The 13,230-nt window shown below is 35.2% G+C and overlaps 1 protein-coding gene across 2 annotated transcripts; it reads left to right on the forward strand.

The window, feature by feature from the left end:
• Positions 1-7,438: 7,438 nt before the first annotated feature.
• LOC113349774 lies at positions 7,439-11,497 on the forward strand. Of its 2 annotated transcripts, none has more exons than XM_026593801.1 (5): positions 7,439-7,779; positions 8,054-9,422; positions 9,506-9,638; positions 9,726-9,810; positions 10,979-11,497. In XM_026593801.1, exons 2-5 carry the CDS (start codon positions 8,170-8,172, stop codon positions 11,212-11,214), a joined length of 1,707 nt encoding a protein of 568 aa, XP_026449586.1. In that variant the 5' UTR covers positions 7,439-7,779; positions 8,054-8,169; the 3' UTR covers positions 11,215-11,497. The 2 variants fall into 2 exon arrangements, with proteins under 2 accessions (XP_026449586.1, XP_026449587.1); XM_026593802.1 differs by having other exon boundaries at positions 8,102-9,422.
• Positions 11,498-13,230: the final 1,733 nt, after the last annotated feature.

Raw genomic sequence — 13,230 nt, forward strand, 5'->3', positions numbered from 1 at the left:
GTGATTAAAAAAATGTTTGTCTTCAAATCCATCATCGCCAAAATGGGAGTTTAGTCTTATGATTTGTGGAGACAGTGAACGGCGGTGGTCAACCACTGTTTTTGGTTTTTCAAAGTAACTGCTTTTTCGTCCATTTACATTGACACAAGTCAACACAACTTTGGTCCTGTATATAGCTTTAATTGGCTCTGTGTACAGCCGTGGTCCTTTTAAAAGATGGGGAGGAGGAGCTTTAAAAAGCTACAAAATCGTAAGATTTGATCTCACTTAAATTTAATGTTTGATTTATCTTTTCTTTTATCCCTATTTTATTTTATGAATGACGGAAATTCCCTTGAATTTATATGCAATCAATTTTTTATTTAAATTAAAAAGTGGTTAAGTAAAACAATGTTTTTTAACAATCATAATAACAATAAAAATAAGTAAATTTAATATTATATATATTTATATTTTATAGTAAAAAAATAAATAAAACTATTTTCAGAGATACATCTGTTTTTGTCATTTGCTACAACAACAATGGTTGAATCTAATATTTTACCAAACACACTTTTTTTTTATTAAACTTTAACTTTAATTAATATTTTACGATACGTCTAACTGTTTTTTTCTCACAGCACAGCACCGCACAATAACGCACAACAGAAAAGTACTTTTAGAAAAGCGGTAGCAATACCAAACTAAGTCTAAGTTGTTACACTAATTATCTACTACCAGATATCGGACTAGATGTAATATATGTTTCAGTTGTATACGTGCACCTGTAGAACTTATAGCAGAACATCGGTTCCCTTTAAGAATTTCTCTCGTAAATCTTATAGCATAACGTCAATTTTCTTTTAAAGATGCTCTTGAAAATATTCTAGCAAAACGTTAATTCCCTTTAGAAGATGCTCCTCAACAATTAAGTTTACACGTCCCTTGACCTAATTTATTTTTCCCTCACAAGATCACCTAAAAATAATCTAGAGATATCTTGATCTATCAAATCTAAGGAAAACACCTAGAAACAGTTTCCCTAACTATCAAAGAAAATAACTTTCTTGTGTTTTACGATCCTCAAGTAAAGACTTTTGAAATCAGTCTTGTTCGTGAAAAACAAAGATATGGAAAATAACCTTATGCAACATACACACAATTTTCTAAGGGATAGTCTGTGTGGCTACATGAAATGTGAATGATCAAGGCTAGGTTGCTTTAAAACAAAATTACCTTGTGTTAGAGCACTACTCGGTCGAACTAACAAGTTTTGCTATCTCAAGATTGTTGTCAATGTTAGGTGAATAAAACTATATCTTGATTTCTAGTCTACTAAGTCTCGGACTAGGTACAAAAGTTGGTAGTTGAGTATCAAACATTACCCTCAAAGACTGAAGATCGATGAAGACATTGGAGAACTTCATCAACAAGGTATGTGAAGTCTGAACCATTCTATTTAATCACAAGTTTTAGCATTCTATCTATTTGAGACTATGTCGTATGACTTCTAGTAGATTTATCGCAAAGAAGAAATTTCGCTCCAAGATTGTCTTGTTAAACATATCGAAATATTATTCAAGTGATGGATGTTCATTAGTCCTTTGAAAAATTAGTTCAAAACAATTTATTATTCCAGAACTAGTCTTTTGAATCATTTGAAAATTGCATAAGCAATAATATCTATATCTATGGAAAATGGGAAGGTTTCAAACATCAAAGATTTTAATTTGGACTCAGGATAGGTTGGTGAGCCATATCGCAAACCATAGGTACCCGAGTGTATGGAATAAGGAAGGTTGGCGAACCAGTTCGCAAATCGTAGGTTCATAGTGGGACAGTTCACCAACCCGGTTCATGAACCGTGGTGATCTGAAATTGGTGAGAAGACTAACAGTTGGCGAACCCAATTCACGAACTATTCTCATCTGAGTTCACGATTCGTTGAATGGTTCATGAATCGTAGCACCCTGAATTTGTGAACTGCCTAGCAATTCACGAACCATCTCACCAACGGTCTCAGTGAATATTTAACAGAATCTCAGAGACTTGTTTTTTGAAATATGTTTAGCATTGATATAATTCTCATAAACACCTATAAGACATCTATGATCACTAAAACACTTGTGTATATGCATCATGATTAAAGTATTAAGTGTTGAAATGAACACGATATTAGTTATTAATTCGAAAGGATTTGCCAAGAACTATCATTAGACACGGTTAACGTATCCGGACCAATGTGTATATTATTCTATATGATTTCAAGACAAACTTCTCACATGCTTACTTGAAATCCTATTAGAGTTTAATCTAAATAGAGAAAGTGTTTGCTTCATTCTCAAGTTATCTTAGCTTGAATTCTAAGCAACCCTCAGTCTTGAGCATCTATAAATAGAGATACTCTTTCAACTGGGAAATTCAATCCCTGACACTTTATGTCCTAGTTCATTGCTAGAGTAGTCATATATTGACCTAGATTTCCTCTGTGAAACATAAGTAGGTCAACTACTTAAAGACTTTACTTGCAGATTCGTGAAGCCAGGTTCGACTATCTTTACCTTGATAGTTCGTGTATCTTGATCTTGATTTTTATGTTGTCGAGGTTTTCGTACCTCTTTCAGGTAAGATAGATAGAAATCAGGAAGTTCTTTTCGTCTGAGGCTTTGTGATTCCACAAGATAGATATCTAAAAACTATTCTTAATTGATTACTTCATGATTGTTCTTCAAAGGTGGTTAAGAATCCAAGCTTCTCATCTCACTGAGTGTAAGTGTTCTAGATTTATGAGGTTTGGTAGCTTTGTCTGTTGTAAACAGATTTCCAAGCCTTGATCTTTGATTTAAAGGAAAATCAAATAGGCTTATCTGTTAGAAGGAGATTGGTATCAAAAGTATTCACTTAGGTTGAAGCAACTCTTAGGCTATAAAGGACGTCAGCTAAGGGAATCAATTATGTAGAGCCTCACAAGGTTCAAGAGAAGCAAAGAGCACTATAACTGAATTTCTTAGAGGTGGATTCAGTCTAAACTACATTCCAGTCCGAAGTCTAATAGTAAGCTAGTATTCTTAGCGGCTTAATACAGTTTCATGTTCAAATATGGACGAGATCTCGGGGTTATTTTGGAGTTGTGGTTTCCTCGTTAACAAAAATTTTGGTATCTAGTGTTTTTCCTTTTTGCACGTTATATTGTTTATCTTTATAATATGATTTACACAAGTAGCAAGTTTACAATTATAGTAGGTATGTCCATATAATTAAGATCGATTACGAGACTTGTTTCTTGTAGAATTCGTATCTTGAAAGATAGATAACAAGTTTCATACTTGGTAGAATTCGGATCCGAATATATTGGATATGACTAGCTTGATCTTAGTTATTGATTTTTGAGATCGTCCAAGTATTATTTTTAACAATCAGCTTCGGAGATAGATATATAAACTCTATATACATATTTTCAAGGATCATTAAGTTGGTCTACTCGCAATTATATTAGGTTTTGTCCACACAGGTTGCCGAACAAAAAGTTGGTGGTGTACTTGATACCTTCTCCTTTAGTTATGTATTTACGTTTTTAGTTTGCGATTGTTTCCACAAGTTTGTGTACAATTTCCTATTCACGAATCAACCTTAGCAACACATGATTAGCGTTGCTTTAATAAATCACTCATAACTTCTTCGTTATAACTCGGAATTAGGTGATTCTTCGCTCATTGAATTTGTATTCTCATTCACTAAAACATGGGGACCTTTATAGGGACAAAGGTAATTCTCAAAAAAGTCTTAGGATTAAATATCTTTGATTTTATACATAAATATATATTTAGCATCAAATGAATTGTTCCATAGAGTGAACACTTGGGATTAAATATCTTTGATTTTATACATAAATATATATTTAGCATCAAATGAATTGTTCCATAGAGTGAACACTTGTTTCGATAGATAGAAAGGTAGAGTAAACAAGAGAATCAAGTTTTTATTACTAACCTTTAATGAAGTTATCCAAGATGTCTTCATGTAATCTTCATTCTTCAAGGGTAGTTTTGATTCCATATTCTACTTCTTCAATCTAATCTAGTTTGAAACTGTCTTCTAGGAGACGAAATCAAGAATGCGTTTTGTCATCTAAATTTGACAACTAACTTGGCATACCAACGGTAGTGGGTTCAACCGAGCAATGCTCTAACAATCTCCTCATTTGTTAATTTTAGTGTCAACACCATTTTACATATGTTCTTATTCCACCATGCTTCTTAATTTCTTGCATCTTCAACCTCTTTGATTCTGAAAGTCCAATTGCACCACAACTTTGAAGCATTACTACGGTTATATGTTCTCCCCCTCAGTCAATACTTCCTTCGTTTTTATAATAGGTACTAAAACCTATATATTATAATCCACTCCCCCTAACGTAATGCTTCTAGAAGCAATATGTTTTAGTAGGATTCTACTAAATAATTCTCCCCCATTTTGTCATAAAAAATTGGCAAATGCGAAAAACAGTGATCATAATGAATTAAACAAAAGAGTATTAAGACTAGAAAACACGCACCAACTTTTATTTAGACGATTTCACAAAAATAACTCAGCTTCTTCATCAAGAAGATATATAGGTACAAACATCTCCTACAATTTCACAACTGCACTTCGTACAAAGATATGACAATTAAGTGCAAGTTTAAATTGATCTCTCCCCCATTTTATGTCTTTCTCAAAAGAACAACAAAAACGACCTTTCTCTAATCCCAAGAGAAGGATTTTTATACTGGATTTCAGCAAAAAATATGATCATCTTTTCTAAGATATAAAATTGTAAAGACAAGATTAGATTTACTATCAGGGGGAAGAATTAACCTTTTCCGCAAGGAATTACACCAAGAATGGCAATCAAAACCATATGAAAAGACTTCCTTGACAAAGAAGAGGATGCATACATATGTATATATAAGTCACTAAGGACCATGCACCATAAGTTCACATATGAACCAAGAAGGTTGTGAACGTTCAAGAAATAATCGTTTTCAATAACACTCAAGACAAAATAAAAATCCACAAATACAAAGTGATTTAGTGAACACAGTTGTCTTAGAAGTGTCTATGAGAGTTCTAGCAATGCCAAATATATTTATAAAAACATTTATATGAGCATCTGCAAAATTCAGTACCGGGTAGGTTTGTGAAATAGATCGTTGACCATTAGCCAGTTCGTGAATTCATGGAGATAGGGTTCGTGAACCGTCCTGCTATTCCCGAACTCATATGTCTATGGTTCGTGAACCATTAGGCTATTTCACAAGATGAAACTGGATTAAAGTATGCTAGCATATACAATAAAGTAAAAACAAAAGTGATATACGATCAGAAAGAACAAGTTCATTAATTGGAAAAGCTATGTCTAAATTAAGCTTAAACATATAAAAACATCATTAACAATAAAATATGTTCCAGTATTGTAACTTAAATATTCATTTTTATTCTATTATCTAGATTCACATTATTGTAACTAAAATTACAATAAGAGAGTCTGAGTATCTACATAAAAGGGAATACACCCTTGAATTTCTCTAGTAAGTATAAAAGTTGAGATAATTTCCAATACTAAAATGATCTTAAGAAAACTCAATCAAAGATAAATCCTGTAAAAATGTGAATCTCTAACTTAAAAGGAAAAAAATCGATTGAGTATGAATAAATCTTGGATTCGTTCGAATATTTAACAAGCAATGAATTTCTTCAAAGAGAAAAAAACCTTAATTCATGAGATGTAAGAGCAAGTCCAGTGGGATTGGCAAACATGCAGAGTTGCCCAATTATTATCCACGGTGGGATTGGCATATAAGCAAAATGGATGGACAAATCTTCAAATAAAAGGTTTTGTTCATCGTGTCTCAAGTTGACACACAAGCAGATCAAATTTGGACGGTTGTCTCAATTTGATTCAGAAATATATTATTAAAACCAAAACAATTAGTTATGTTAGTTGAATTATTTTTTTTACAATACAGTATATGCGGATTTGATAGAAATAAATTAAAATCGGGTCAAATTGTAAGATTTTATAACTTAGTTTATTAAAATCGGTCCCACAAAATCATAAACAAATATTAAAAATAGAACTCACGGTCAAATGCCTATCCTTTTGCCGTTTATCGCTGTGGAAAATTGAGTTTTCCCATCCACGTGGACAAGCAGATGAGCATATTTAAGTGTGCCTACTGGAATTTCTCTAACAGTATGAATAACTATCTACATTGAATCCGTAGATGTAAGTAAAACCAGGAATCACTAGAAACACACACTGTTGGAGGTTGAATTTGCACTAAGAAATACTGAAAAGAACACGTACCTGTTTACAGTGTGCAAAACCCCGGTGTACATACAAAACGCAGTACCAGAAAACGGTGAGGAAAAAAGAAAAAAAATAGATACTAAAGAACGAACAATTACTTTTTCTTTTATATATGATTTTTTTAATAGATTTAAATAAATTATTAAAAAATAGGTCATTCCGAAAATCTAGATAAGAATTACTCTAAACCCTTTGTATTTATTTTGGCATCCTCATTCTTTGCAAAATCTCCCATTAGACATAAATTCAATATAAGTGAGGATCTATATCCTTGATTTACGAGAAAATAAAATTCTCATGTTGTGTTGGCAATTCCTATGAAATGAACAAATTTGGAGTTTGTTCATTTTGCTCCCACTATGGAATGAACAAACATGAAAAATGGATGCTCAAACCAACAAATCTGATGGTTTGTACATCGAGTCCGAAAACCAGCGCACGTCTGTTGTAGTGACGCGCGTCATTCCCTCAAACGCTGGCGTTAGAAGGATGAGCGTTGGAGTTAGAAAGATGAGCGCTGGAGTTAGAAGGATGAGCACCCCCTGCTTTTCTCTCTCCAAAACCCGGTTATTATATTTAGGGTTTATTTTTTATTATTTATTTTATTAGTTAAATATTTCGTGGGGCCCAACTTTTATTAATTTATATAAATAAAATCATTAGTGAACCCAACTCTTATTAGTTTATATTAATAAAATCACTCGTGGGATCCTAAAATATCAAATTTGTTTATTTTACGTTGTTTTCTACAATGGAAAATTTATCCACGTGGCGGAACAAATTTTTGAGTTTAGTCATTGCCATAGAAACTGCTCTTAGTGCTAATTCTCAACATCACACAAACACACCGACCAAACATATTTATCACTGCCCATGATGCTTAGTCAAGCAAAGAAGTCAAATGACCAGCCGGGAATCTGGTAACAACTTCATATGTAAACAAATAGATAGTATTAAACGATTATTAAGCAGCCGATTATGGTAGTAATAGTAAAAAAATAAATACTAAAATAGACTAATAATACATTCGGAATGAAATCCAAATTCTTTATAAATTCACCCCGAAATTCAACTCCATATATACAGAACAAGAGTATAATACGTGTATAGACGCGTTTAGACAATTCAGTAGAGAAAGGGAAGTATTTGGACAAGAGAAACAAGAGAGTAGGAAGAAAAAGAGAGAATTTTATAGTGTGGTGGCATCGGATTTTCCGTCTGAAATTGGGGTTTTTCTAGAAGAAGAAGAAAAAGACTGACTCGCGACTCCCTCTTTGTCTGGATAATATTATTATTGAAGGAAAAATTGAAAAAACAGCCGCCAAATATCTGCGGAGCACTTCTTGTTAACATATGATATGATCAAGCCGGCATTTGATTAGTTATTTCATCTTTCAATGGCGGATTAAACGTGAATGAGAAGAAGAGAAGAGAAGAGAAGACGAGAGGTATATTTATTTATTTTTTATTCATTCATTGTTGATGATATACTTATTTTATTTTATTTTATTTTCTTTACCTTTCTTGGTCTTACTTGTTGTTGTAGATTTTTACTGAAATGGAAGAAAGAAAAGAAAATTTTGGAAATATAACTAAAACATACAAAGGACATAGGGTTTTAAGGTTATTTAAGTTGGTTCCTTTTTAGTGAGATTTTTTAGGGTTTTATTGCATTCTTGAAATGTTTATTTATTTTTAATTATTATTATTATTATTTTCCAGAAATGAGATTTTAGAGTTATTTCCTCAAGGATTTATTCATCGATATAGGTTCGAAGCAGTGTGTTAGGAAGCAATTGATAAAGAAATTTAGGTTTTGTGGTTAGGAGCAATTGAAAATGGATGACTCAAGTCAATTGCGAAACGATATGCCTCAAAGACTTCAATCTCCATTCAGTTCTCCACCGTCTTCTATTCCTAAACAACATCAACCAATTAATCGGTTTGAACTTCATCAGCACTTGAATAACTCTCAAATTCATGCTCCTATGAGGAATTTCTCCCCGAATTTCAGTCCAGACGGTAACAAAAGACTTGGTATACCTCCATCACATCCACACATGCCACCACAATCCCCTTTCTCACAAATCCCAGTATCTAGATTGACCACTCAGCAACCAGGTTCTCAGAGTTTCAATCAAGGGCCTTCTCATTCTAGGTCTCTGTCACAACCTTCAATGTTCTCGTTGGATTCTTTGCCCCCAATGAGCCCTTCGCCTTACCGGGACTCCTCATCACCTTCCATTTCCGAACCTGCTTCGCCTGATCTTTCAATGGATGATCGTGACAGTAGTTCACACACTTCTTCTGCACGAGGTAACTCTATGCATAGCCTTCCTCCTCGGAAAGAGCATAGACGGTCCATGAGTGATATCCCATTTGGATTCTCCTCAATGATCCATTCGCCACCTCCCCTTATCCCGTTCAGGGGCCAAAACGCCTTTGATCAGTTAGCACCTACTAGAGATAATTTGGGTATGGGCAAACCAATTCAGTTGTTGAAAAGGGAAACACAGGGCGTTATAGGTTCGGGTAAGAATGGTGAAGGGTTGGGGGAGATGAAATCAGACGGGGAAGTAATGGATGACATGTTATCTGCATATTTCAATTTGGATATTGTTGATACTATGAACACATCTGGGAACAACGAGAACAAGAATTTCCACGAGAGTCGCGAGGATTTAGATAGCAGAGCGAGTGGATCAAAGACCAATGGGGCAGACAGCAGCGACAATGAAGCAAGCAGTGCAAATGAAAGTGGCTGCAGCGTGGGTAGGGCAAATATAAGTTCATCTTCTGAAATGAAGGAAGGTAACAAAAGAAGTGCAGGTGGAGATATTGCTCCGACAACTCGTCATGTTAGAAGTGTTTCCATGGACAGTTTCATGGGTAACTTGCCAAGTTTTGGGGATGACTTCTTAGGAATGCCACCCTCTCCTGGAACCTCACAGAACAACTCTGCGGATGGAAACTCTAATGCTTTCAGCTTGGATTTCGCCAATGGGGAATTCAATGGAGCTGAACTGAAAAAGATAATGGCAAATGAGAAACTTTCTGAGATTGCAATGGCAGACCCTAAACGTGCCAAAAGGTAGTGAATCTTCAAATTGCTCTTATTGTTGGTTTGACGCATTGAAGTTCAATAGTCTTACTAATCTGAATAATTGGTTTCAGGATTTTGGCTAATCGGCAATCTGCTGCTCGATCTAAAGAACGGAAGATGAGGTACATCTCAGAATTGGAACACAAAGTGCAGACTCTACAGACAGAAGCTACAACATTGTCTGCACAATTAACACTCTTACAGGTGAATATTAAGTATAAGAATGTTAAAAAAAGTACTTGCAGCCTATTTGCTATTGCTACTTGAACTGATGCTTCTAATTTGCTTCAGAGGGACTCAGCTGGGCTCTCTAGTCAGAACAATGAGTTGAAATTCCGCCTTCAAGCTATGGAGCAGCAGGCTAAATTGCGAGATGGTATAGTTCTTTGGCTTTATCCTATTATTTAAAATATACTTTTATTTCCCTTCAATTTTGTAACCCAAACTGTTATTTATACCTGAATCACATCGTGGATATTGGATTTTACATATTATTTAAATTTGTAAGTAATCTTTACCTCCATATTAAAGACGGTGACAGCAAGTAGATAGTTATCTAGAGATTCTAGACCTTTGAGATTGCAAATTTTGGGTTCAGAATGAGACTAATTTGCCTTTTGCTTTGAGATGTAGCCAATATCCATAATCCTAGTAGTTTAAATTGAAGAGTTGCAATGTGGGACATAACAATTGCCTGGCTAAAGAGTCCTAGATTTGAACATAACATTGTATATATCTTCATTCAGTCAAGATAGCATTTGTAAGGTGCACAAATTCATCACACTTTGTATCGGTGTACAGTTGGAATGTAGGGTTATATTATGTGCAGCACTCTTTCTCATATTGGTGTATCTGGTTGAGATAATTAAATTTTCGTCCCTGACATTAGACGTTCCTCTCTATGGGCCACTTATATAACATACTTCAGTATCACTCGGTTCCTTTCTCCTGTCAATAGCTACGGCTGCTTTGCTCACCCTTGGATCAAGTAATTGTCGTTGTGGCCATATCATACCCAAAATATTAATCATGAGAATATACACTTAATCAAAAATTTGACTTATATAAATAACAAAACCAAAACCAAAATCATGAGAATAACAAACGAGCCAGGCAAAAACAAAACCATGACAGCAGAAACAGCCCATACAGATGAACTCGGCAAACACTATACGGTAGATGTTTTTAAGTGATTCCTCGTGCTTTCCACAGTTTTTGTTGTCCATGTTTAAATGTACAAATCGTCTTAGAACATAGATGCTTTAGATCCTATATATTTCTTATCCTGTCAATTTCTGTCTTGATAATCTAGTGAAATAGCATTTAACCCAACTTTTGATTTGTGAGTGATTATTTTCTAAAAGCAAGACCTGGTTATATGTATGAAGTTTAGAAACCATGGATGTATTATATCATGTTGCGTATAATCTTGAGGGTAAAAGAAGAGTGTTCTTCAGTGAACTAATTGTTCTTGTTATCATATTTGATTGTCTGGTATCGGTAACAGCTTGTGTTAAATAATAGTGCTCAATGTTTGCTGGCAGCTCTAAATGATACATTGACTTCTGAAGTTCAGCGATTGAAGATTGCTATTGGCGAATATGGTCCTGATGGTCGGCCTTCCATTAGTTTGGATCAACAACGGATGAATATGTTCCATATGCAGCGTAAGCAGGGTTCTCAGCTCAACTTCTACCAACTGCAGCAGCAGCAACAGCAACAAGAACAACAGCAACAGAAGCAGAACACCGCAGCTGCAAAGCAAAACTCGAACCAGTAAGTTAGTTCTCAGATAACTTTATAAGCTCTATAGGGTTAACCTTACTTCCTTCACTCCTTTAAGATTATTGAAGATCATAGAACACATACAATCTTTTACATTGTAGTTAATATAGTATTTCCTTTATTATTTATTGAGGTCACATGTAGTTCAAAATGTAGCATTTTTTAGTTTATCGGTTCTTTTGATATTGTAAGAATTGTTTAGTCTACGGATCTTTTGATGACAACAAATGAACTTGTTTCATTTGTTTTAAGAAACCAAAACACATAGTTGTCTTTCATATTTGAGGATGCTTTTTTACTTTCTGTTACCATACATACGCGAATTAGTTTCCCATGTCTCTGCAAGGTTTCTCTGGTAATATGGTCTGGAATCTGTTTGCTAGGTACAGGCTGTCAGTTCTAGTTGATACTACCAATCAGTTCTTTTCTAAACATCTAACTGAAGGTCAAATTCAAATGTCGTTAACAGTGGTGTTTAAGAAGTATAAAACACCAGATTTTTGTTTCATTTAGAGTGCAACTTGTATTTATGAGATTCTTAATATTGGCCTGAAGTTTACTCACTGCCTTCGCGGTCTCCTCATGTCAATCCACCAGCCTGTCCTAGGTGATCGGGTGCTACAGGCTGTAAGTTTAGCGTTGAAATGAACTGTTCTTGATATTGGGAGAGAGTTAAACATCTCTAGAGGTGCCTTGCTAACCAATATATGTATATAGTTGTCACAGCCTGAATTCGCCTCTGCAAATTTGTAAGGCCTGTAACCGGCAATGCAATGGTTCTTATTGCAATTCTCTGAGACACTACGCTTCAGCGCTAAAAGTTTACATTACCAAGTGCAAACCACAAGTCTCTTAGATTGGCAACGGAGAACCTAAGACTTTTTCTATTTACCTCTTATTGCATCCCATAATGCACAAGAGGTTCTGCCATGCAAAATACTTCACAAGATCAAGGGAAATTTAATTAAATGGACATAAGAGATATGCCAACGAATTCCATTTCATCGTTGCATAAAGGGAAGCTACCAAAACCTGTCCAACCCCGGACTTCAAGCTTATTAAAAAGAAAAACTGGTGTAGAAAATCCTACCACTACATCCTACCATTCACATGAACTAGAAGCAAACATAAGTAAGTAAAGACTCATAAGAACACAAAGTTTACGTGATTTGGCATGATTACCTACCTCCACAGGGGTGAAGAGTTAATCTTATTACTCCGCACAAAGATACAAGATATGGTTCTCTCTACAACACTCTCTCTGTATGCTCTCACTTACTCACAACTTGCTTCCTTTCTCTCTTGACAAAGCTCTCTGTTTATAGGCTAACATGTTTATACAGTAGAGTTACAATGTAAGTCACAGTTCATCCTTTTTGATGACCTTGTCGGGTGATGAGTGGTGTTCCCTCCTATATTAATTACCCGAACTTCGTATAGTCCCGATAGGCGTGAGGCCCGATGTATATCTTCCCAATACTAGCGTCTTGGTATTCTTTGACCCGATGTCGCCTTCTTTCCCGACTCGAACTGGTACCTTTATCTCTTGGCCCCACTTTGACTGAATTCTTCTGATCTACCCACGTGCTTCGTCAGTGTACTCATTATCCTAATTCCCGATGAGTATCTTTCCATCGTATCTGAGTATCTTTTTTACACGTGTTAGCTCCACGGGTGTTTGGTAGGTATCTCTTTCTTCATGCTAGGGTTACAGAGGATGATCCGGTGTTGCACTTCACCCTTTCTTCAGTGAGTCATGGCTTGAGATCGCTCCACCTGGGTTTGCCATTTATTTACACTTACATTTATGCCCCTTCTTTCACTCTTGTGCCCGACACGAGGGGGAGAAACTGCTTCGCCTTCCACGATTCTGGTCATGCCGTACTTTCCGGTCAGTTGTTCCCCATTAACTCCACCTTTATGACCCGTTACCCTTTCTACCGGTTGCAATCACTTGAACCATAAATGGGAATGATAACCCATTGATTTCATTCCTTCACTTATTCTTCTC

The sequence above is a fragment of the Papaver somniferum genome, chromosome 2, assembly GCF_003573695.1.
Source record: "Papaver somniferum cultivar HN1 chromosome 2, ASM357369v1, whole genome shotgun sequence".
In the NCBI taxonomy this organism is placed as follows: domain Eukaryota; kingdom Viridiplantae; phylum Streptophyta; class Magnoliopsida; order Ranunculales; family Papaveraceae; genus Papaver; species Papaver somniferum.